General features: G+C 40.4%; 1 protein-coding gene across 4 annotated transcripts in view; it reads right to left on the bottom strand.

Moving 5' to 3' along the window:
- Nucleotides 1-25,022, bottom strand: part of SMC6 (structural maintenance of chromosomes 6) — a 40,968-nt gene extending 15,946 nt beyond the window's left edge. The window contains exons 1-18 of one of the 4 annotated variants that reach the window (XM_042032920.1): nt 24,939-25,022; nt 21,801-21,953; nt 19,149-19,297; nt 16,203-16,320; nt 14,152-14,257; nt 10,470-10,606; nt 9,840-9,901; nt 8,901-8,981; nt 7,097-7,198; nt 6,787-6,906; nt 6,602-6,697; nt 5,319-5,465; nt 4,866-4,954; nt 4,211-4,375; nt 3,320-3,498; nt 2,117-2,318; nt 1,883-1,997; nt 376-536 (exon numbers count right to left, since the gene is read on the bottom strand). In XM_042032920.1, the coding sequence (XP_041888854.1) occupies nt 376-536; nt 1,883-1,997; nt 2,117-2,318; nt 3,320-3,498; nt 4,211-4,375; nt 4,866-4,954; nt 5,319-5,465; nt 6,602-6,697; nt 6,787-6,906; nt 7,097-7,198; nt 8,901-8,981; nt 9,840-9,901; nt 10,470-10,606; nt 14,152-14,257; nt 16,203-16,320; nt 19,149-19,292 (2,024 nt within the window). In that variant the 5' untranslated portion in view covers nt 19,293-19,297; nt 21,801-21,953; nt 24,939-25,022. Of the gene's footprint in view, nt 1-375; nt 537-1,882; nt 1,998-2,116; nt 2,319-3,319; nt 3,499-4,210; nt 4,376-4,865; nt 4,955-5,318; nt 5,466-6,601; nt 6,698-6,786; nt 6,907-7,096; nt 7,199-8,900; nt 8,982-9,839; nt 9,902-10,469; nt 10,607-14,151; nt 14,258-16,202; nt 16,321-19,148; nt 19,298-21,800; nt 21,954-23,157; nt 24,458-24,488; nt 24,739-24,938 lie in introns of those variants that run through there. The other 3 variants (XM_042032923.1, XM_042032922.1, XM_042032921.1) reach the window with 3 other exon arrangements.
- Between the last annotated feature and the right edge of the window lie 50 nt (nt 25,023-25,072).

Below are 25,072 nucleotides of genomic sequence, written 5' to 3'. Positions count from 1 at the left end.
CTTGCAGTAAACTATGACACCACTGTTCAAGTATTGTATTTAAAAAGAAACAGCTTTGACTCCATACTCTTTTTCACCAAGCATAAACTAAAAAAGAAAGTAGCTGGATTTCATCGAGCATTGAGCACAGAAAATCCCTACTTGGTGACTAAGATCTACATGCCACAAGCTAACTAGATACAATGAAAGTTTGTCCCTGTCACAGAAAGGCACTGAAATTAAGAGATTTTCTGGAGTTCTCAAAAAAGGAAGTGTAAATCTCAGAAAGAAAACAGAGAGAGTAGAGTAGTGTAAATGCAACTAGACAAATAAGCAGTTCCACTATTCATGCCAACAAGTGCACTTTTTACAAACACAACATTGCAAGATGCTAACCTGATTTCTGCTTCAACATCTTGACTTAGGAACCTGGGTCTAACAAAACTGGAAGAGTAATAGCGTCTTTCAAACACTTGATCACCTTCAGCAGTGAAAGCTTCTCTGCAGTTTTTTGGGGGCTGATTGCACTGCATGACTTCACGAGCCTTACGGCTATTCTGAAAAACACAAGGGCCTTATAATACCAGCAGAAAAGCAACCATAATTAAAGATAAGAATTCAAAAGTTGTCTAGTTGTTTTCACCCAGAAATAATTCCATTTCTAAATGAAAAGAAATACAGTAATGAAAGAATGTGAAAATTATCTATAATGTCAAGAATCTACTTTTCTTAGTTGTGTAAGACACTTATGTTCTCAAGAACTCACTAAGTTTAGTTGGTCATTTAGTTGTGAAGTCTGTAGTCTAATCAGTCCCTTATAATTTGCCTTGCGGAAAAAAAATCACTAACCAGAAGGCTACTAGGCACAGGTATATTCAACTGTCAAAATCAGAATAAACATACAGGAAACAAGCTTCCAAAGCAAGGTATGAAGTACATCAAACACTATTCAGTTAAAGTTCAGGGAAACATACTGGTAAAAAACCCCCAACACTGACAGTGCCAGACTAAGTGGTCACAAGTGGCTTTGTCCAAGGTAACTATGTTATCCATTCCAAAGTATCAATTTTTCCACAGAATACCTCTTTCAGATTCAGTTGAAATTGTTCAGGTAGGGCTCAAAGACAGTAACATTATGAAAATCACTGCTTAGTTCAGGCAGAGGGGGAAGAACGATCCTGACATTCCTGCCGTGAGAAAAGCCTATGAAGTTCAGCTGTTATGTAACCCATTCAGTGACAGCCATGCTTGATAAACAGTCAGCTCTGCATTAGACAGAGCATGAACTGCCTCTTTCCAGTAAGAATGTCAGAGGATAAACTGGAACAAGAGATTTTGGAGAAAAATAAAATTCACAGAAAGTAAGCATCATTAGTTCTGCTTGCTTAGACAATACCCTGCCTTCTCTGTATAAAAACATATACACCTTATTTTTATCTTTGAACATTTTACCTGTAATCTTATCTGCAGGAGCTGGTATCTTCAGTACTAACAAAAAATCAAAAATCAATTAAGATCAGAAATCAGATAGTGTCAGAAAACTTGGCTACCAGCTGCTAGGTACGACCGGTAGGGGCTGTTTGCAAATTTTGCTAACACCCAGACTACCCAAAACTGACACATCCTGAACCCACCAATTAACAGAGACATGAGAGAGAGCCAGCAGTCAGGAGGCTGATTACACACACATGGACTATCTAGACTGGGAAACGAAACCACTAGAGGCCCAGAAAGGTAGTGGCAAACAATCCAGAAACAAACAGGAAAGGTCCTGAAACACATTGGGCAAAGAGCAGAGAGAAACTCACTCTATTTCTTTTATCCATTACAGACACTACCATTGAAGGTGTCATATATGCTCCACATGTTTCTTTAAAGATCAACAGGGAGCATAAAGCCTTACTTTAATCAGCAGGATTGTTTCTATACCCCTCATATCGATCAAACAATTGGCAACCACTGGATCATCTATTTCCAAAGCTGTCAGAACTGATGGGAATTCTGGATGACGAACAGCTCTGAAGAAAAAAAAACCACCATTCATAAAACTCACATGAGATTCTCCAAAACAAAAAAATTTACAAATAGTTCTTTTCAACCATCAAGACTATGCAATACAATTCAAAACATAACTTACCTCTGACTAGTATCATAAATTTTATTCTGAAATTTATTTACAATTATTTGAGGTCTATGTCCATGGGCAAAATATTTTGACATCAGAAACTGAAGAGTTCTTTCATCACTATGATTATCACAGCAAAATGCTTGAAGTAGGCCTTTTAAACAGGATTCAATAGCCAAGATCAGTTCAGGATCTTTTGGATGAATCAAAGCACCTAAATAAACATAAGAGGCAAGACTTTAGGTGCTGTGTTTCATGACAAAACATTCAGTAGAGCACTTTTACCACTCAAGGTTCTTGTTTTGTTGTATTGCAGGTTTTTCTAAGAGTCTAAAGTAAACCTTTCTTACAGGTAGAAAAAAAATTAAGAAGTTGACTGTAAGTTAAAAGACTCTACAACAGACCTGAGAACACAAACATATAATTTCTCTGCCTAGAGACACCTACACATGGTTGGAGGCCTATATTTTCTTCCATTAGGGTACCAATTTTACGGCAGCTTAGCAGAATTGTATCAGGGCAAAGATAGCTTATCAACAATTTAGTTCTTTAAGGATGAAGGCAGTGGAACAACTATACTGAAAATAAAACAGACATGAAGATTTCCATTATATCACCTGTCTTCAGTAGCATGTGTTGGCACATTCTTACCCTGCAGTAAATGCTGTGTACTTTACATCCAGAATATGCTGAAACCTTTCCTTCCATTCACAAACTGAAAATAGCAGCCACTGTCAGAGCTGAACAAAAGACAAATAAAAGCCACCTTTCCAAGAAAATCTCAATTGGGTCTGTCTTGAGTTGCCCCACACAAAACATCTCAAGTTTGACAAACCTACAAGTCAGCCACTGGACATTTCGAACATAATCTGTCCATGACATGGACAGTGCTTGAGGAACAAGCAGTCAAAGCACACTAGTCTGATGCTTTGAGGGTGTGGGGGAGTCAGAGGGATGCACTGAAAGTTTACCATTGTAAAATACCTCAACAAAAACAGCTGGAAAATGGGGAAAGCCAGTATCCGTTACTGAGTGCATGACAGTAGCATGACAAAGATAACCTACCAGGATAAAACCTATAGTCCAGGAAGTACAGAAGAAAAAAGTACATCTGAAGCTCCTTAAAGAACAAAGTTTTCCTAAAAGACCACTATTTACATTAGCAGCCATACAAAAAAATCCCATGAGAAAATATGTTTCAGCAGTTATGCCTACCTAAAGGTCCAAGAGGTTTCTTTTTAAAGCGTCCTTGCTTATGGGCCATTTCAATTGCTTCAAGAAATGCTGGTATATGGGGTCCAAATCTTTTCAAAGTATTTGTTTTACTGTCTTTCAGGTCTCTCAGCTGTTTCTGCTTGGCATCCAGTGCTTGTTGCACATCACTGTTTTCTCTCCTAAGATAACAGATTTTTTTTCTGTAGTTATAGAGCCTTAAGTGCACTAAAATAATTATAAAGCCTTGTTTTTCAGTTACTAATAGCATAGTGTATCGATATGTCAGTAGTTCAATAAAAAGCTAGGTACACACATGCAATACTTTTATAGTTTCAAGAAACGTAAGACAAAAATCCAAGAGAGAAAATTACTACTTTGCAACAGTTTTACAAGACTTCTTTATTTCTAACAAATCATAGTAAATTTTATTTTATTTCTAATTACGTGCTTCAATTTCACTGTCTTCAAAGATCTTCAACAAAACACACAGTAAGCATTAGTTACAATAATTGATAAAAGGCATTTAAACTAATACATCAGGTGCAATAAGGAAGAATTCTCACATTCTTTAAGACAATAAATGACATTGACATAATCCCCTCTGGTAATCATTGTTCAGGTTTCCAAATCAAAGTCAGAGTCCTTTGTTTTTCTATCTTGGGTATGGGCTAAATTGGTATTTGAACCACTTTGCCTCAAAACCTCTGTGAATCTGCCTCAACTATAGAAGCAATAATTACTCCTAAGTGTATCTATTCTCTATCATGTGAAAAAGAAACTGGAGCCTAATACCTCAGGGATCACAGGTACATAAGAAGCGATATATACAAGAAGGGATTCTCTCTAACCTGAAACAGAGGTAAACAATTACATTCAAAAAGCATAACTTACTTGAGTCTAGAATGTTCTTCCCTACACTTAGATATAGCCTGCTGAAACTGATCCACCTGCTGATCAATCATTATTTCTTCATCATGGAATGCCTTTAACTGTTCCCTTAAGTATGCAATTCTCCTTTGTCTTTCCAATTTTTCAGGCTCTGAAACCTGATTAGCACTAGAAAAGAACATACTTCCATGTTTTAAAACCATACTGATGATTTACAAGTGACATGAACTTTATTATTTGAAGATTTACACATCAGTTACATTTAAGATTCTGTTAACTTGCAAGATCTACATAAAAATAATGCCCATTTTATTTTCTCTTTTAAAATTTTCTAATCACATGTAGCTCTTCCCAGTTACATTCCTATTGCATTTAGTTTAAGACATATTTGGTTTGCACTATCATGGAAGATAGAGAATGTCTATTAACACAAAAAAAAAAAAAAAAAAGCACTTTTGCTACCCAATTGCCTCTTTACATTCTAGCCAAAATCTTGGTATGCAAAGATGCAGATCAGAAATATTCAAATATTTAACTGGCCCTCCTAAAGACTAAATAAGTATTTTCTATTACTGCAGGTTTTCTCATTAATCAGAAAAGCTCACTTTTTACCCGCACCTTAATAAACATACACCATAATCACTGTATCTGTATTTACCAGCTTTTCAGTTCTTCAATTCGTTTACATAGCTGTTCATTGTCTTTTCCCAGACGTTTTAACTCTGTTTTGGAACGATTATAAACTATCTATGAAGAAAATAGGATACATTAGTTTAAAAAATAGAAGAAATAATTTCCAAAAGAACTACAGTTTTGAGCAAATACTGAACTGCACCAAACCAGAGAAACATAACTTGATTTACAATAATTACATAAATGTATTTACTTTAACCTAAGCTTAAAGTTAACACTGTTTAGTAACTAAGTAAAGATACAAATGCCAGGCCCTCGAACAGACACTACTTCCAGACAGGCAGGAAATTGCACTTGTTTTGAACTCCACTATGGACTCAAAAAGCCAAGATACAGGTGTAGAAGTACAGATGGGTAGAGCATGGACAAGTTTAAAGCCTTAAATTGGTATGAACTTTGAAAGGCTTTTTTTGCCTACCTCAGTTTCATTGACTGCTTTTCTTTTTGCCTGCACTTCAGCCTTCAAAGAAATACACTGAGGATGAAGGGCTTGTGCTTCTTCACTTACGGTTATCAATTTGTCTTGTATTGCTTTGTACTTTTTTTCTGCTTCATTCACTTTTACCTTTGGTGAAAAAACAAAATGATACACAAGTAGTAATAAAACAAAATTTTCTCCAAAACCTCTTAATGTTACAGGACAAATATCTCTCAAAAGAATCCATCTGACATGTTTCAGTTGTTGGAGTTTTGTTGGGTTTAAAAAAATAAAGCAAGTCACTGCCACTATGGATATTCTAAGATGAAAACTCATAAATGTTCATTTTTGGGAAATCAAGAGACTACCAAATCTGTGAATTAGCAACCTTTTTTTTCTATCTCAATGTTTACTCAAACACAGGACTCTTAACACAATAGGGCCAAGCACCACGATATCAAAAGAAGTGAAATCAGCATCTGGACAATGTTCCTTCATCTCTACATAGACATGTTGACCATAAAGCAAAAATGCCTCAATTGCAAAACAAGTATTTCTTAAAATAAAGAAAAAAAACCATAAAAACATTTTTTAAAAAACAAAAATGAGTGCTAACAAAGGAAGTTTGGAGGAGTTTTAATGGATTGAAAAGTTTTGGGGCTGTTCAGCCTGGAGAAGTGAAAGTTGCACAAAGACCTCACAGCAGCCTTCCAGTATCTGAAGGGGAGCCTACAAGGAAGCTGGAGAGGGACTCTTCATTATCTGTGCTGATAGGACAGGGAATAATGGGTTTAAACTGAAAGAGGGGAAATTAGGTTAGATACATGGAATGAATTCTTTCCTGTGAGGGTGGTGAGGCACTGGCACAGGTTGCCCAGAGAAGCTGTTGATGCCCCCTCACCCCTGGGAGTGTTCAGTGCCAGGTGGGATGGGGCTTTGAGCAGTCTGATCCAGTGGAAGGTGTCCCTGCCCACATCAGGGAGGTTGGAACTGGATGACTTTAAGGCCTCCTCCAACCCAAACTATTCTATGAGTCTAGATTCAAAATAATGATGACCGTTACTCTGCAAAAAATCTTTCATATGCAACTCTGAATGTATGACAAAATTATTCTTTCTTGCTACCTACAGAAGTCCTAAGAACTATCCCAAAACTTCCAGAGCTCTGCTGAAATTATTGATCTTTTCTAAAGTCAGTGATACCCAAGAAAACCTACACGACAGAGCTCTGACTTGGGAGGTGACTACAACTAGAGCGATACATAGTTTAGCCCATATACATACCTGCCATTCTTCTACCTTCTGAAGGAACTCTGTATTTCCTTCTTCAGCTCTGACACCTTCTTTAAGCAGCTCTATTTCTTTTTCCATCTCACTCACCTAAAGAGAAGCCTATATTAGCATGTCCACAGCAGACTGGGAATGAAGTACATTTCATATGAACAAACATATTTTAGTAAGACATTTACCACTGCCCACGCCATCTGATGTTTCAAATCTTTGAGACGACTTTGCATGTCATTCACGAATGCAATGCTTTTGAAAATTTCCTTCTTTTCCAAATAAACCTGCTTAAGTTCTTCAAGACGCTTAAAAAAGAAAACAGGGGTTCAATCATTACTGCAAAAAGCTGCGATAAAATATGAAATTTTGGAAAGATTTGGGATTTTTGAAATTTAATGCCACTGAGACTTAATAAAACCAAAACTATGCCATTTAACTCCTATACTTCCTTCAGTGCTCAGATCTGTTCTAAGAATTACTTAAATTTTTACATACCTCTTCCCCTTGTTCTATCTGAACACGGGTATTTTTTTTAGTTTTCCCAATAAATGAATAATCTTCTTTCATTTGTTCCAGCTGAGTTGCCTTCATAAAAAACTAAAAAGGAATAAAAAGATGCAGATGTGAGGTTAGCATCTTATCTAAGTGGACTTTGAATAATTACGACAGAAAGACCATTCATCCCAACATCTCTGCATGCTGAATGATACCCAAAGTGAAAAACTGGTCAGGCTGTGGTGGTACAACTTCCACCCCCTCCTTGGGCCACAATGTGATATTTGAAATGTGTGTTAGGCCCCGGCCTTGACAAACAGAAGCTGGGCTCTGCTTCTCTCCAGCTTATCAGAAACACTCTCTGCTCCCAGGAACTTAAAATGTCTGAGCCAGAGTCTGCTGTGAGAGACTGACCCCCACCCCAGGGGGACATGGCCAGACATGCCCACCCAGCCTGAGCTGTACACCCATGGGACTCTGTGCCTTCTGGGGGGACCTTCACCACCGAGAGACCAGCTGGAGAGGATCAACCAACATCGTTGGGATCCACGGAGTGGTGATAGTTTCCTTATTCTGTCCCTGTCACTCTTTCTGTCCCCCCCACCAATTTTCTACTTCTTTCTTTTTCTTTCTTTCTTTCTTTCTTTCTTTCTTTCTCTCTTTCTTTCTTTCTTTCTTCCTTTCTTTTCTTTCTTTCTTTTCTGTCTTTCTTTCTTTCTGTCTTTCTTTCTTTCTGTCTCTCTCTCTCTCATATTTACCATCAAATAAAACCCTTACTATTGTCACTGGCATATGGTCTCGTTTGCACCTTAATTTGGGCAGAGGCATTTCTAAGAACCTTAAAACTGGATCATAACAGATGGGGAAGAGAATCAGAAAAGTAAAAGCAAGAAAACACATGGGTTGAGATAAAAAGTTTAATAAAGCAAAAGCAGCACACACAAGCCAAGCAAAACAAGGAATTCATTCATCACTTCCCGGGGCAGGCAGGTGTTCAGCCATCCCCAGGAAAGCAGGGCCTCATCATGCCTAACAGTGACTTAGGAAGACAAATGCATCACTCAAGAAGTCCCCAAATTCCTTCTTTTTCCCCCAGCTCTGTATGCTGAGCATGATGCCATATGGACTGGGATACCCTTCTGTCAGTTGGGGTCATCTGTCCTGGATGTGACCCCTCCCAGCTCCCTGTGCACCCCCAGTCTCCTTGATGGTGGGGTGGAAAAAGAAGCAGAAAAAGCCTTGACTCTGTGTAAGCCCTGCTCAGCAGTTACAAACCCCGCAGTAATGAAAATATCTCCACATTATCAATACTGTTTTCAGCACAAATACACAACATAACCCTATATAAGCTGCCATGAAGAAAATTTACTCTAACCCAGCCCAAACCAGCAGAGTCATGCTCAGAAATAAAAACAGGTAAGAGAGGGTTTAGGGGGATTAGCCACCTTTTTCTTTGGAACTGGTTGGGTGTCAGTCCAGCAATGGAGGTGGTGAGTGATTGCCTTTGCATCTCTTACTTAGTTTCACTTTCTTTCTCCCTCCTTCCAGCTTTCCCTTCAGTTTTTAAACAATTTTTATCTCATTCCTCTAATTTTTTTTTTACTTTTACTCTTCATTTCCCATTCACCCATCCCAAGCTTGGGGGCAGCACAGAAGGGAAGTGAGCGTGTGGTTGTGCAGTATTTAGCTGCTTACTTGAGTTAGCCTAAAACAGGTTATTAAAATTAAGGAATTTGAATTTTTTTTTCCAAATACCCTAAAAATCAGTACTTGCATGTTTTCTATGTTAAATTGTTTTTCTTACCTTGTACTTGTCACCTTCATTTTTAGTCTGTAAAAACTGTTTACTCATCTCTTGGGTTAAAACAGACACAGGATTATCTACCTGCAAAAAGAAATCATTTTCATTTTATTTTAATTACAACTTACCATGTAACTGCAAATCCATGAAAGTAAGCACTCTTTTCCAGTCTTGCAACTTAGTAATAAGCTAAGGTTCAGAAATCAAACTTTCTAATTCTCTCCCATCTTCAAAAAAACCAAAACATAACAAACAAAACCAGTAACAAACAGAAAATTTAAAAATCCAATTATATCAACTACATAATAGAACCACAGCAAGGACAACTAAAGAACTGCTTCCAAGAGGATACGTGACTTCTATAAAAACAGTACCTGTAAGTTCCATTTATTTTAAAAAATCAGCATTAGAAATTCTTGTTGTATCAAAGTATGGCAATAAATGCAATGAATTGACCCATATATTCTTACAGACATTGTCACAAAATAAAATCAATACATACTAACCGAAGTTTATATTATTTGACATTCTAAGTATGTTGAATATTTTAAACTTCACATGCACTACCTGATCTTTTATTGATCACTTAGTAGCAAAATCACATTCAAATTTCTGAAACAGCTAGACCTGAAATAATGAGCAGAAAAAACTCTCCAGATAAAAAAGAAACCTATATATGTCAAGACTTTTATCAACAGGACACACGACTCACAGCTCACAGATGACAGCAAACACTTATCTGTCTGGGACAGAATCCTATTCTGCATTGTATGAGGTACAAATTTCAATTTTCCTTTTGCTGATGCATTTGATTTAAATAACATAGAAGAGGTAAAACTCTCTCCTTTAAGGAATGGCACATTTCTTTTTAATTCAAAAATTATAATATCACATGCCAATATCTTCTTAAATTGCACAGAATTTAAACACTACAAAACCTACCTGTATATTAAAGTGATCCAGTATTCCTATGAGTTCCTCTTTCTTTGAAGAAATTATGGCCCCTAGTGGTAAAAAAAGAAAGGAAAAATATCAATAGATTGAAAGTAAAGAGACATACAGTGCCCCACTCTTTTGTTCAATGTGGAAAATGTAAAAAATGAGATTAATATTTTTGTAACAGACTTAGTCCTAAACGAGAAACACTGGTTAGAGGTTTTCTTCATTATTTTTTCTATGTATTTGCATTTGAACATGAAGACTTCTAATTGAAGTCCTTCTTTGACTCATAAACCCCCTGTGACAGAATTTAGACCTATCAGCAAATTCAATAAACCTCAAAAAAGACTAAAAACTATGTTCAGCCTCATCACACAAGCAGATTTTTGTAAAAACAAATACATAATGTAAAACCTGACATGCTAAATAATACGTATCAATAAATACATAATGCTTTTGACATACTAAAATGTTCTTAGTCTGGGATAAAGACAAAAAAATGGACAAAAAAATGGACATCATCATCATCCTTGAATGATTTTATGAAATTACTTTACTAACACCAAGGCATTCAAAGCCATGAACACGTTTAGAGAACTTCTAAGACTGAGAACAAAGCAAACTATCACCAACCACATTTGCTTTTCAGTTTGTAAGTTCTGCTTCCATCCTGATTAATGTGCTGATTCACAGTAATAGAGGCACCATATGATTCTGGTTTAAATGCATCTCTACCTTGGTTCCGCAAAGTTATGGAAATATCTGCAGAACTAAAAAAAACCAAAAAATAATAAAAAAGACAACTGAAATTAATTTCAAATCTATAAACAACAACAAAAATCAGAACGTTTTAATTTTCCATACAAATTTGTCATGTGTCCGAAAGGTCACAAATGCAAGTCAGTCATTGTACCAGTCAGAAGAACACATATTTATCTGGTTTGAGCCAAAACAGCATTAGAAACTTTGCTGGTTTAAAACCCAGCAGGAAAAGTAAACCCACTCAAGCTACCTTTTTTCTCCACCCCCTTCCCACAGTGGAGGAATCAATAGGAGAGATTATAAAAAGGAATCACAATTTACTGCAAAATCTCAAAACCAAAACAATATTAATAAGAGTGTACAAAACAGAGTGCTTTACCCACAGAAGGGTATTCACCACCAAACAAACAAAAATGCTTCCCCAAGACAGCGCCTGGCATGGTTTCCTGACAAACACAAAATGGCAACTGGTCCCTTGCTGGGCCATGTGGTGCATGAGAAAACAACAGCACCTACGTCTGGGATGCTCATGGCTTAACTTTCCCCTTCCCTAGCCCGAAAACAATGGAAAAACAAAAGCTGGTGAGACCTGACAGGTCTCTGAAACAGGTCAGGGGACCCTTTTCCTGAGTCTGACTGTGCAAGAGCAGGCCTGGAGTGCTCGGTGGTTCCGGCAGCGGTGGTGCTGCACTGCTGCTGCAGCGGCTGCGGTGGCTCCGGTGGCTGCCGCAGTCATGGCAGCTGTGGCTGGGGCTCCACACAGCTTGGCTGGGCTCCACTCCGTGCCGCTGCTGTTCCCTCCCTTTTCTTCTTCTCCAAGTGGCATCTCGGGCTTGCCAGCGCTGTCTTTCAGCACCAAACCAGAAAAGCTGTGGCTCGGAGGAACAGGAAGGGACTGTGTCTTGGGGTGATTTTATGATGACACTCGACTCCTGATCATCTGCTTTATGCCCAGAAATGGCTGCTGCATCTTTAAGGTGGGTCCGGGGGAGGGCCGGGAGCCTTGCGGCCTCCTCTGCGGCCTTGGTTCAAAGTCTCACTCCTGGCGTGCTCAGTGCAGGGAGATTGGCGGTTACTTTCATGCTTAGCTAACTCGTAGATTAAGTAGATTTTTAGTAGATTAAGCAAGCAGTTTCCTTTTTTCTCCCTCTCTACCTTTCCCTGGACTGAAGCAGCAATCCTCTGGTGGGTTTTTTTTTTTTGGTTTGTTTTTATTCTTGAACTGTTTTGTCTTGGTTTTGATACGACATCAGATAATCACTGAGACCAGCAGGGACCACTCCAGCCAGCCTGAGACCTCAGGAAAAGCTGAACCAACAAGATAAAGGACACCAAAATCCAGCAGTTTCACCTGGTGCGAGGAGGAGACCAATGGCAGAGGTTCAACCGGTTCCCATCTGCTTTGAATGAGCTGCTGAATGAAATCTTTTTTTCCCTGCCCTGAGACAAAAGCCATCTGCCATTTTGTCCCCCCTTTGCCACATGGCCAGCCTGTTTATTTCCTCCCCTGGCATTGTGAGGTTTTTTTGTTCTGCTGTGGGTGGGTTGTGTATGTGTGTGTGTGGGTTAAGGTTCTGAAAGTTCAATATCTAGTATTTATTCAATTTTTTTTTAGTGCCATGTGGGCACTTTGTTAATAAACAAGATTTTTTTCACTTTCACCCACTGGTATTCATTTTTCTCACTGGGAAAAAGGATTACTGAAGTCCTTCTCTTTAGAAGAGACACTCATTCCAGAGTGTTTTCTCCTAAACCTGTCTCTAAACTGAGACAGACTGCCAGTGGCAGAGACGGGCAAAGTCTGCCAGGCTGACCCTGAAACCTACACACCCCCTGTCTCAAGCCCGGCAAATGCAAAAGCTGGTGGCTGTTCCACATTTGGTCCCAGCTTCCTCGTGCTGACACCATGGCCCTGCCATGACGTGGGTGGTATGGAATCAGACATTGCCAGAAACTCCAGCCCTTTTCTCCACAACCATGACAGACATACTGCTGCCATACAGTGACTGCTTGCTCCTCCTATGCTTCAGCTATATCATGAGCCAAAAGCAAATATTTGTGAGGGATTTCCTCCACCTTCCCTTCCCATCTGAGTGCCCTCCTTTTACATCGCAGAATCAAACTGCTTTTCGGTAGTTCTCCTTTTTTCAAACTGGGTTCTGAATAAAACAGTTGCCTGGCTTCTACAGCCTAACCAAAGTAATCTACAGCAGAACGCTTAAGGGATTCTTCTAGAAAAGAGGAGATATGATTTCAGTTTCAAATTCTAACTTCCTGTTTCTCAAGTGAGTGCTGAAACATTAACTTAATATACATAAGGCAAGTACTGCCAACAATTTTACTCTAAGCACCTCTGAAAGTAAAAGCCTGGGACTCTGAATAACAGCTTTATGTAAATGTAAACTCCTAAACCTCCTATCTTTTTACTGGTTTCTCTAAACATGTTATCCCCACTCCACAGCAGGCATTAATCCATTTCTTGCATGTTTAAGTTCCCAGCCATCAGTCAAGGTCTTTATATTGTATATCCACTCATGACACCAGAAAGACTGAAAAATAATTAATCTCACTGCTTGCAAAACAATGATAACTAGTTCCCTAGAATTTTTTTCTAGTGCACTCCATCTTTCTGTAGGATATCCCATGACAGAGTTGAAGTAAGACACGAGAGCAGGCAATACAGAGGACATAACACTGTGTTAGCTAGTTCAGTGTCCCAGTTTCAAGGGACAGAATTAATTTTCTTGCCATTACTGTGAGGGGCAGAGCCTGGAGCCATGTGAGTGCTGTTATTCTATGCCTCACACATCATCACTGGGGGCACAGCTTCAGCTGGAAGAGAAGGGGAACACGAAGTGGAACTGCCACCATTCTGTTCCTTTTGTCCCGGGAAAGTGGGCAGTGAAGGAAGCAGTGGGGTGGCTCCAGTCCCACCATGGGCTTTGTGCATCATGGTTTTTCTTGTCTCGGGCTTGGGGAGGGAGTGTGGGTGCAGATGATTTGTCCATCATTGTTTCTTCTTTTCACAACGCGGGCATGGACACTTCCATTCGCCATTTTCTTCTTTGTCTCAGGAGCTACATGGATCAGGCTGTGGTGCAGCCACCTTGAGTCAGACTCAGTGAGTATTTTTGCATGTAATCACCCTCTTTTATACATTGTTGTTATCACTATTGTTGCTGTGTTTGTTTTCCTTATCTCATTGCTGACTTTATTCAGCAAATTTTTATCTCAACCCATAACCTCTACCTTTATCCCTCTCTTACTGGAGTGGAAAGAGAGCAGCTGTTTGGAGTTTAATTTCCAGTTGGTTTCAAACCACAACATTCAGAAATAATGGTATACTATTAGTAAAACTTCTAAGGCTTTTTGTTTTCAGGGTTTGGGGATTTTTTTGTGAGGGGAGCATATTGTTTAAATATGGTCTCTTCAATGTTATGCTTTTTATTCAAGTCCAGTGGCAGAAGAGGCAGAAAATTAGGGTAAACAGAAAACTCAGCTAACCTGAAAGACAATCACTGAACTACAAATGCAACTTTAAAGTTTTACTTACGTCTCTCCTTTTTGAATAAACATTTTTAATGAGGAGCCTCTGTTAGTTGCAGTGGCTTTTCCACCAAGTCCAACAATTAGTGCAGTTAATACAGAACTTTTCCCACCTGTAATCGAAGCATTGAACTTGTTTAAAGAGAAGCTATTGTAACTTTTACTCCAGTTCACCTGTATTACAGTTTTTTGACTTCTTATATATTCATGCATTAGAAGTCCAAATTCAGTCCTTATTGAACATATAAAAGAACAATAATGCTAGAAAAGTATCTGTCATTTTCAAGGCTCTTCCTAAAAAAAACCCAACATGCTGAGCCAAACTTCTGTTATTTCTATTTAGCAATTTGCATTCAACAACATGTCCTAGGTCAGAAGGAAGGAATTTCCTTTTCTTTATAAGCATACTGAAAACATGTATACAACAAAAGAAATCAATCACACATTACCATTTCTCTAACTATCTATTTTAAGCTCTCTTTCAAAATTTATGTTTAATTTTTTTAATTCTTTCTCCAGAGGAAGGGAGCTTGTATAAATAGGTATGACTTCTTTTTTCTGTAACAGTTTCTATGTGCCATACTGTCCTGGGTTACCCACAATAGAGTTCCTTTTCTTCTTAGTAGCTTGTACAGGTCTGTGTTTTGGGTTCATCAGGAGAATAACGCTGGTAACAGGCACATGTTTTGGTTGTTCCTAAGTAGGACTTATCAATGTCTCATGCTCTGCCAGTGATGTGCACAAGAAGACAGGAGGGAGCATGGCCAGGAGAGCTGACCCAAACTGGCCGAAGGGATATTCCATACAATAGCATGTCATGCCCAGTGCATAAACTGGGGGAAGTTGTCCAGAAGCCACTGATTGCTGCCCAGGGATGGGCTGGTTGTGAGCAACTCTATTATGCATAACTTGTTTCTCCGGGGTTTTACTCCTCTCTTTCCTTCTGCTTTTCATTATAATTATTATTATATTTTATTTTATTTCAATTATTAAACTGTTCTTACCCCAAATCACCGATTTTACCTTCTTCTGGTTCTCCTTACCATCCCATTGGGGCACACGGGGAAGTGAGTGGCTGTACAGTATTTAGTTGCCAAAAGGGATTAAATGACAACAGTCCTTTCCAGCACCCAATGGGGGGCTCCAAGGGTTGAGGTAATTGACCAGAGTACATTAAAACAAACTTGCTGTAAGCATTCATTATATTAGTTTAATAGCTGCTGATCACAATGCTGATTTATTTGCTCTCAGAGTTGTGCTGGTTCTCAGAGCTGCATTATGTAACATCTTCCTTGTAGCACACGCTCCCTGTTTTTGTGTTTATCACCTTTGGGGCCTGGGCTAAAGGTTATCATTTTGAAGTACTCTGTAATGCTGGCTGATATATGACATGACATGACAGGACAAGACAGGACATGGCAGGACATGGCAGGACCGCTGGCCGCGGAACTCGCCGGGTCCGTGCACTCGGCGCCACCGTCACCGCTGGGCTGCCGGAGCCATCTAGCGGCAACTGCTCACAATTACACCTTGTACCCCTCCTCCTTCGGGAGACAACCTACTACAGAGACATCCTCCCCTTCTTCTCCAGGTTAACTACAACAGCTTTTGAAAACCGTGAATATCCTTGGAAGCAGGATGTTGCTGAATGTGGTTCAGATGTCGTTTAGAATTAAGCAACTATTAGCAGGACTTCAACCCCCCATTACAAGCACTGTGGTTCCTCCAAACTCAGTGATGGGAACTGCAGGCACTTGGACAATTACTGCGCATTTAATAATAAACATAGAAGTACATTTAGTTCAAATAAAAAATTATGTATTATTTAGCTATGACAATATTTATATTCACATAATCTTTCGCAAAAATCTCCAAATTTAAGACCTAACTCACCAGCCTTTAACTACTAGGATAGACCTGTGTGGTACCCAATTTCAAAAGTGAATCCTTGTCCATGCCTAAAAGATTGCTAGCGGCTCTTTTTCAAATAAAAATAACATCTTCTATATTATTAACAGAAGTGTTCTTTGACAAAAACACTATGCAATTAATACTTACTTCCATTGGTTCCAATAACAAAATTGAGATTTGATCCAAACTGAAACGGCCCCAAATTTGAATGGCACATGAAGTTCTTCAGCTGGATACTTTCAATTATCCCAACTTCACCGTCAGGCTAAAGAGTGAGCAATTAAAACTCAAGTTATGTACGCATTTTAATGAGATTAAATTAATATATTTTAAATGCAAAGAGCATTAAAATGACAGTATGATATAAAACATCAGTTGCTACAAGCCACAAGGAAGCAGAAGGGTTTCATGACACTGTGTAAAGTTGCTTGCTATAGAGCAGTTATGCAGAAAAAACACAAAGAAAACAGTTACCAAAGCTCATCCCTCACACAGAGTAACTTCCAGTTCTCCCTATTACTAACTTATCATCAATACAATATAAAATATTAAGAGAATAGATCTACACAGTTGGCTGATCAAGTTAAAGTATGTTATTAAGGGCATTGTCCAAATGTCTTGTAAATACTGACAGGCTTGGGGCACCAATCACCTCTCTAGGAAGCTGTACTGCCTTTGGGTGGCAAGGTTATGGTAGCAGGGGCAGGAAGCTACAGGGGTGGCTTCTGTTATTTTATGATCGGCTATTATAACCTGCCAGAAGCTTCCCTGTGTCTGACAGAGCCAATCTCAGCCACCCCCAAGACAGACCCACTGCTGGCCAAGGTTGAGCCCATCTGCAACAGTGGTAGTGCCTCTGGGCTAGGAGTTAGGAAAGGGAAATTGCAATTTCAGCAAGCACAGCCAGAGAAGAGAGGAGGGAGAATATGTGAGAGGAACAGCTCTGCAGACACCAAGGTCAGTGAAGGAGGGGCAGGAGGTGCTCCAGGCATCAGAGCAGAGAGCCACCTGCAGCCTGCGGAGAGCACCATGCTGGAGCAAGTGGATTCCCAAAGGAGGCTGTGACTCTGTGGGAAGCCTACACTGGAGCAGGCTTCTGGCAGGATATGTGGCATATGGAGAGAAGAGCCCACACTGGAGCAGGCTTGCTGGCAGGACTTGTGACCCCGTGGGGGACCCACACTGGAGCAGGCTGTTCCTGAGGGACTGTATCCTGAGGAAGGGATGCACACTGGAGCACAGAACAAGTGGGAGTCCTCCCTCTTCAGAAGAAGGAATGGCAGAGACAACATGTAATGAGCTGACTGCAGCCCCCATCCCCAGTCCTCCTGTGCTGCTGCAGGGAGGAGGTAAATTGGGAGTGAAGATGAGCCAAGAAGGGGTAGAGGGAAGGTGTTTTAAGATTTGGGTTTATTTCTCATTATCTCTCAAATCCTGATTTGATTGTTAATAAATTAATTTAATTTTCCCAAGCTGAGTCTGTTTTGCCCATGACAATCACTGGGAAGTGATCTCTCCCTGCCCTTAGCAATGAGCTTTTTCTTCTATTTTCTCTCCCCTGCTGTAAGAGATAGTCTGACGATCCCTCATCTGCCTCACGATCATCGCCAAGGACAGAGACTGAACACAGGAGTCCTGGCCTGGCTGAGGTGGGATGTCTGCCCACTGTTGCCTGCAGGTGAGCCTGCTGGGAACTGGTACCCAGTTCCTGAGGAAATTAGTGCGGGTCACGGTGGACTGCGCCGTTCTTGCTGCCCAGGCAGGAAGGACTGTGCTGAAGCGGAAAGGAATGACCTGTCCTGTACACCTGTCCTGTACCTGTTTCCCAAAGCAACGGGCCTCATAACACTGGCTGTAGATTTCCCCACCTCTTGGGGAAAAGGGGGAGATGCGGAGATACAGCTAGAAAGCAGAAGCGAGAGCACTGCTAAACTCATGCCAGAAGTAGACCCGCTAACGCTGCTAGGCTGCAAACCATGGCAGGCAGTACTGCCTATGAAAGGCATGCTTGGTATGTACCTGTGATAGTCAGTGCTAGCTTCTAGTTTTGCAATGTTATTACAAAACATAAATATGGTCTTCGCCAGTTGCCCCTCGCTTCTGAAAAGGACTATAAAGGGACTTTCTGAAATAACTGAGGTGAGGTCTCCCCACAGAAAGAAGACAAATCTATTGGCAGAAGGCCACGAGGACTTTGTCTCATCCGTTGGTAGCTATTCCCACCCCCCCAGCTTCTTCCTCTCTACTCTTTTACTTTGTTTTTCTTTATCTCTCTGACTCTTTCTCTCCTCTATCGCACTGCCGTGTTGTGGGCACTTAATAAAGGTGCACTGTTTTGATTAAGACTGAAATTCCTTGTGTCCTTTTGCACTCTGAGATCTATAAATGAACCAGCATGACCCTCGCTTGTATTAGCAGATCGTGACAGCTGCCCAGGTGAGGAGGGCAGTGACAGAGTGGTTTTGGTGAACACACGGCATCCAGAAAGGTTCAACGCCCAGAGAAGCCTGGTCCAGTGTCTTTACCACTAGTAAAGAAACATAAATACACAGGACAGTATTTGCAATTTCAAAAATTATTTTTTAAAAATCCTCCATCAAATTAAAATTCAACTACTAAAAGAAAAGCAGAAAAAAATAATATTCCTGTTTTCAAGTTTCTTTTCCATCAAAATTTGCATTTCAAACACTAGATTTTTTTAGACATCTGAAAGTCTCAGCTATGCAAAACAAACAAGTATTTGGCACTTCTTTTAGTAAATAATTAGTTTTCTAAATATTTTCTCAGCTTTTACTACAAGCATAAATTAAATACACCATAGTTCTATCAAAATCCATTTCCTTCATTTACTTGACAACTTCAGTAGTATTCCTTGTACAAAGCCAGAATATTGTTATTTTATGATCGACTATTATAACTAGATGACACAGAAGAAATAAGTTAAGAATAACCTCATGCAGAAGTCCTCATCGCAGATAGTATCCCTAGTTTCTTTTATCTTTGTTCTACTGAAGCCTACATCCAAGACATTTATTTCAATAAGGACAGAACTTTTCTTGTGTCCTCATCCCTGTGACTCTGTAAACTACTTACCGACTGTGAAGAGGCACTACCACTAGCTGAGAACTCTAAAGTTTCTTCTTCGTTAGGCTCATCACTAAGTCTATGTGTGTATTCTTTTCTCTGCCTTTTCTGGGATCCACGATTTGAAACACTTTCTTCCTTTCTCTTACCCATGAGTACTGAAAAACGAAAGTAATGAAATACTATGTTTCAGTCTTCTAGGTGACAACATACTTACAGGTAATAGCACCGACATACCAAAATATTTACTTTGGTAAAACAATTATTAAAATCACAGCAAACTTTGCAACAAATACTTTTCCAGAACTGAAATCTCGGTAATTTAAGCCTATGCTTACCATGAAAGAGTTGCATCAAAACAAAAGAAACACAGCTTCATTATTCTAATCAAGTTGAATTTGTTGATTAAAAATAAAATCAACCTTGATTCTGTTTTCCTTAGTACATTAGACTTTGGAATACTTGCTAGAATTGTTTTCGGTTAGCAATGGACTTGAAGATTAGTGGTAAAAAGTACCTAACTAACATAGTATGATCAGCAGCATCAATACAGGTTTCATTGAAGTCAGCTGCACAGGCAAAAAGAAAGTGTATTAATTATTTGTGGTTGAAAAAAGCCAAGAAAATTAATATGCAGAACACATAAAAGTAGACTAAAGGAAAATTCAGATTCATAGCACTGTGCTGTTTCTTACACACAAGGTAGTATAATGTGATCACAGTAAACAAAATGCTCCTAATAAAGGATAACTATTCTCTCTACATAGAGGACATACGTATGAATTTCCTCCACAAATCAATAAATAACACACAGACTTCTGCACTAATAGGACTGGTCTGAAACAAATCTTGCAGAAGTAACAAGCCTTACTAAAAACATATAAAAATCTCGTATTTTCTGTAACCGTAAGCTTATGGCATGGTTTTATTCCCTTGGAAGTACATACTACATTCTTCATACCTAGAGGCCCAAAGCCCCACACAAAACACAGAGCTTGACATACTTATCCAAAGCAGAAGCAAGGTGCTATTTATACAAATGCAATACACAATCCTTTTATTTGTTAGTAGTTAAGTCAGCTACTGGTAAGTATCCAAAACAGGCTAAAACTGACATCTGTTGCACAGTTTTCCAACATCCACACTTTTCTGAAATGGATTATGTTCTCCTACTCAACTTTGTTTACTGGAATTTAATCTAGGACCCCCTTCTAAGAAAGATGGCAACCAACTTTAATGCACATCACCAGTTTGAGCAAAATTCAGAGGCATTAAATGTACTTAACATTCACTTCTATAGAAAGATCACTGCATGACACATGGCCTAAGAATAGGTTGCTTATTTTTAAAAATAAATTAGTAAAAATATAATTTTTTTTAAAAAGTGTGTGGGGTGCAGGAAAGATTGACCAGCACTAGAGACATAGCATGCCCAAAGTTCGTAACACATGTCTAAATACACTGGGGGTTTGGAGACCAGAACACTCCTAATCATGGATACAAGTGATGATAACAAGCAAGCACTCCGTGTCCCACAGGACAGATGGGATGATCCAGGAGAGAAGACATACAGGTCAGCCTAACTGCTCCTAACACAATCTGCTGGATCCCAGAGGGAGGTGACACGGTCTGTGAGAAAGCTGGGTGGGTCAGCACAGCGGGTCCAGCTGTGCAGTTCACAGCCTCAGGACCCTGTGGGGCCCCCTTGTTAAAGCCCTCAGGCCCTCCTGTAGCTTCTAAGTGGGTCTTGCTCCACATTCTCTCCGTAAATGTTTTACAATTAGTTACTTGGAGAATCTACAGAGAACTCAATTAAATAAAGACTGCTGAAGTACAACTTTAGTCATAAGAACTCATGCTGCAATGGAGGGGAGCAGTGCTTCTTCCCTCTGTCTCACCCCCCGAGTCCAAGCACCTCTTTACACAACAAAATAATAAATCATCTCAAGGCTCTGAGTCTATCAAAAAGTAATGCAGGAAAAAACTTCTTTCTTTTAATGTTAGTTAGGTGAGTTCCCTAACCACTTCACCATGCAGATCTGCATGCTTGGGTCATTGTGGAGAAAAAGATGCTTCTCTGAGAAGTTTCCTTGTGTCAGCCTAGTCTTCTGGTCAATCTGTTGCCTGATTTCAACTGATGGGAGGTCAGACAGCTCATACTACCAAGAGTCACAGAGAAGAGTATTTACTATAAGAGATACAAGAGACATTAAAATTTCCTACATCCTTACAAAGAATATCTAATTTCTATTCTATATATTTGTTGACTGCTTTATAAAAGACAGTGTTTTATGATCCCCTCATTAATTTTCTATGACACAGCATCTAAAAGATAAAAAAAAATCAGTATTAATCCCTTTCCATTATGTGCAATGAACAAAATTCAAAGCAAATGCAGAAATGCAGTAAACTTCCCATCTGACACTGTCACAATAATTTTGCATGGCAGGGATTTCTTTATCAAATATTAGAGGAGGAAGAGGAGGAGGACAATGATGATTATTACTGGTGATGATGATTATTATTATTACTATTTCTATTACAATGATGATGCCCGTAAAGTATTTACAGCAGAACTGTCATATCCACTTTATGTTACGTAGTCCAATATCACACATAGAAATCTAGGAGCAAATACACTTCATGATTCAGCTTACATACCTTTTTCTATACTACTCTTGGTTTACTATAAAAACATGCCTTCATGCCCAAATTACTCAGACCAGCAAACAGTCACTTGCAAGCTCTTGGCATCCATCACTCAAATATGAAGACAAGTATTCATCGAATCTGCTGTTCCATTAAAATCTTTCTCTAAAAAGAAGGGAAAACATAAGCTTTTAATGTTGTAATTAATAACATCCAAACTAAAGATGAGGGCTATGAGTTCCATTGCTATACTACTTGAATATTTAAGGAAAAGGGAGTATAAGAGTAGAAAACAGAATGAAATAATCTCATGTAATCTAACTGTGAAGAAGGCAAAAGACAGAACAGTCTGCACCTCAGAACTCCTGAAGAGCTAGTACTGCAAACAAAACTTAACTACAAGCAAACTGTAGTAAGCAGCCTCAGAAATTAGGACAAATATCAGTGGATGCAACACCTTCCCTGAGTACAAAAAAGCCAAAAGGAGCAAGAAACTGACCACAGCCACAAGGAACCCATTAATAATATTTTACAAGAAACAAGGGTTTAAAAGGCACAGGAAGAAATAATCAACCTTTAAAAAATAAATACACCGAAAATGACACATATTTGAATTTTACTTTTGAATCATCTTAATATTTTTGACAAGAAAAGTCCTTTTTTTACATTATCTGCTCCCACAACTCTTGCAGCAAGACACCCCTAATTTCCTTCATTAACTTTTTAACTGACGAAATCGTTGCTTTCAGTCTCAGCACTACTCACCCTAATTTTAACAGTCTGGGAATAACTATTCAACGCAAAGAAAAGCAGCTGATCCAACCTATCTGACGGTTATTAAAGTATGCAATACTATACTGGAAACAATTAAACTGGCAAAAACATACATCAATGCATATTAAAATATGTAATAGATTACTAAGAAGCCAACAATGGTCATTATTGACAAATGTTAACAAAGGATTTTTTTAACGGACCAGGCATCACATTTAAAAACTGAAGTATAAAATATACTTCAGTATATTGCAATAAAAAGTAGGACTATGTTAACAGAAATTTGTGATGACAGAGTCAATAATTCAAACTAGAATCCAACTGTCACTCAGGAAGAGAAATCAAGAGTACTGATTTAATAAAGAAAATAAACTTCACTATCATGGAACATAAGAGAATACAGTTAGGAATAAAAACTGTTCCTATAATTGGGAGCAAATAAAGGCAAGACATTCAATTACAAAAACAATCAAAGAATCCCTGCAAATTATGACAAATTACGCATATAATGAGAGCACGAAAGAAAAATGCAAGCCCCAAATGTCCTGTATAAAACTACAAAGACTGCTGCATGTTATAGCAGAAAAGTACTTACCCTGTACACATGAAAAGATAGGAAGGCAGAGGCTGCATCCACTGATGTTCACCCATGTTCCAACTTTATCAATGGCCTATCTTTCCACAGTATTCACTGCAATGGAGTTCCACAACTGTTTCCCTTTTCCCCACCTGGCTGGTCACAGCTGGCCTCATCCAGAGGTGACAGATCCAACCTGCTGTCACCAAACCCATACCAATGGCTTTCTAGCAGCCTTCACTGGCCTGGTGTAAGGTAAGAAGGTGTCCCCATCTTGTGGGACATCCATTTTAAACACCCTGGACTGAGCCCAGCTATAACCCTGCCTTTCATCCAGCTGGCAAAACAGAGGTAAAGCAAAGACACCAGAACAGACCTATGGCAGGATGAACACAAGGTATAGGAAGAAGCAAAGGGCAGAAGAGGAAGAAAATACTTGAGATCTTTAGCTGATGTATAGCACGCTACATTTAACAATCACAAAAATTTCAATAAAATTACAAATTAACACTAGCAGTTAATAATAATGAAAGCAGTACAACACTATCTGTTGTACTTAAAGGGGAGATATTCCAGAGGGCTGAAGGCAGAAGCCCAGCCTCATACACAGGCATGGGGTGCTCTACATTTTTTGGGACTATCCAAGCCAGATGTTCCACATTAGGCTACATGTCCGACGTTCACGACTCCTCTCCTAATATACTTGCAGCCAGTGCATAAGCCTATACAATCCCATCTAAACACTGGAAAAGCACTGCCTGACCCACAGCATCACAGAAATGGGTAAGGCTGGAAGGAAGTACAGGGGGTCATCTGGTCCAACCTCCCTGCTCAAGCAGGGTCATCCCAGAGCACGTGGCACAGGATTGTGTCCAGGCGGTTCTTGAGTATCTCCAGTAAGGGAGACTCCACAGGCTCTCTGGGCAATCTGTTCCAGTTCATGGTCACCTGCACGGTAAAGATATTCCTCCTCATGTTCAGGTGGAACTTTCTGTACATCAGTTTCTGCCTGTTGCCCCTTGTCTTACTGCTCGGCACCACCAAGGAGAGCCTGGTCCATCCTCTTGACACGCTCCCTTTACTTAGAGAGATTGAGGTCCCCTCTCAGTAATCTTTTCTCGAAGCCGAACAGGCCTAACTCCCTCACCCTTTTCCTCATAAGAGACATGATTCAGTCCCTTAATCATCTTTCACAGCCCTCCACTGGACCCGCTCCAGGAGCTCCATCACTCCATCTCTCCCTTGTGTTGAAGAGCCCAGAACTGCACTGCGGCACAGAGGGCAGCTCCGCCTCCTCTACGGACAACGAAAACGAAAGAGGGGCAGAAATCCCCCGAGTCCACGATTACCTGTTGCTTTTACCAACACCGCACGGCCCGGAAGGATCCCCCACCCCCTAGAAAAGAGACACGGGTCCCTTGGCGGCGGGGACGCCCGGGCGGCCGCCGCTCCTGCTCTCCGCCGGCAGAGGTGGGCACCCGGGGAGAGCGCTCACACCCGGTGGGGCACCCAAGCTAGGCAGCGGGTGACAAACGCCAGCTCCGGCCGCTAACTGGCCCCGCAGAGCCACCTGCGACAGCAACCCTGGCGCCGGGCCGGGAGCAGCGGGAGGAGCGGGCGGCAGCCGTTGCTCCGCCTTGCGGCCGCCAGGCCGCCCCCTCTCCCTCCCAGCTGTCCAGACAGCGGGTGCGCGCCCGGACAGCGCCCGCCAGGACGCTCGCCAGGACGCTCGCCCGGCACGGGTCACCCGTCCCTTCTCTCCCCTCCCTTCGCCCCTCGCCTGCTCCGCGCCGCGTTACCTGGGACAGCTCCCGATCCCTGCACGGCGGAGCGAACGGGGCGGGACGAGCCGCAACGGGCGGAAGAGCGGCCGCCGCGAGCGCGGCGCCTGCGCGCTCCGGTCCCGCGGGGCCCGTTTCCGTGCGCGCGCCAT

This window comes from Corvus kubaryi, unplaced genomic scaffold (genome assembly GCF_017639235.1).
Source record: "Corvus kubaryi isolate FWS band 111438036 unplaced genomic scaffold, C.kubaryi_AGA036_p1.0 37354, whole genome shotgun sequence".
NCBI lineage: Eukaryota > Metazoa > Chordata > Aves > Passeriformes > Corvidae > Corvus > Corvus kubaryi.
This window is presented reverse-complemented; position numbering and strand designations above follow the sequence as displayed.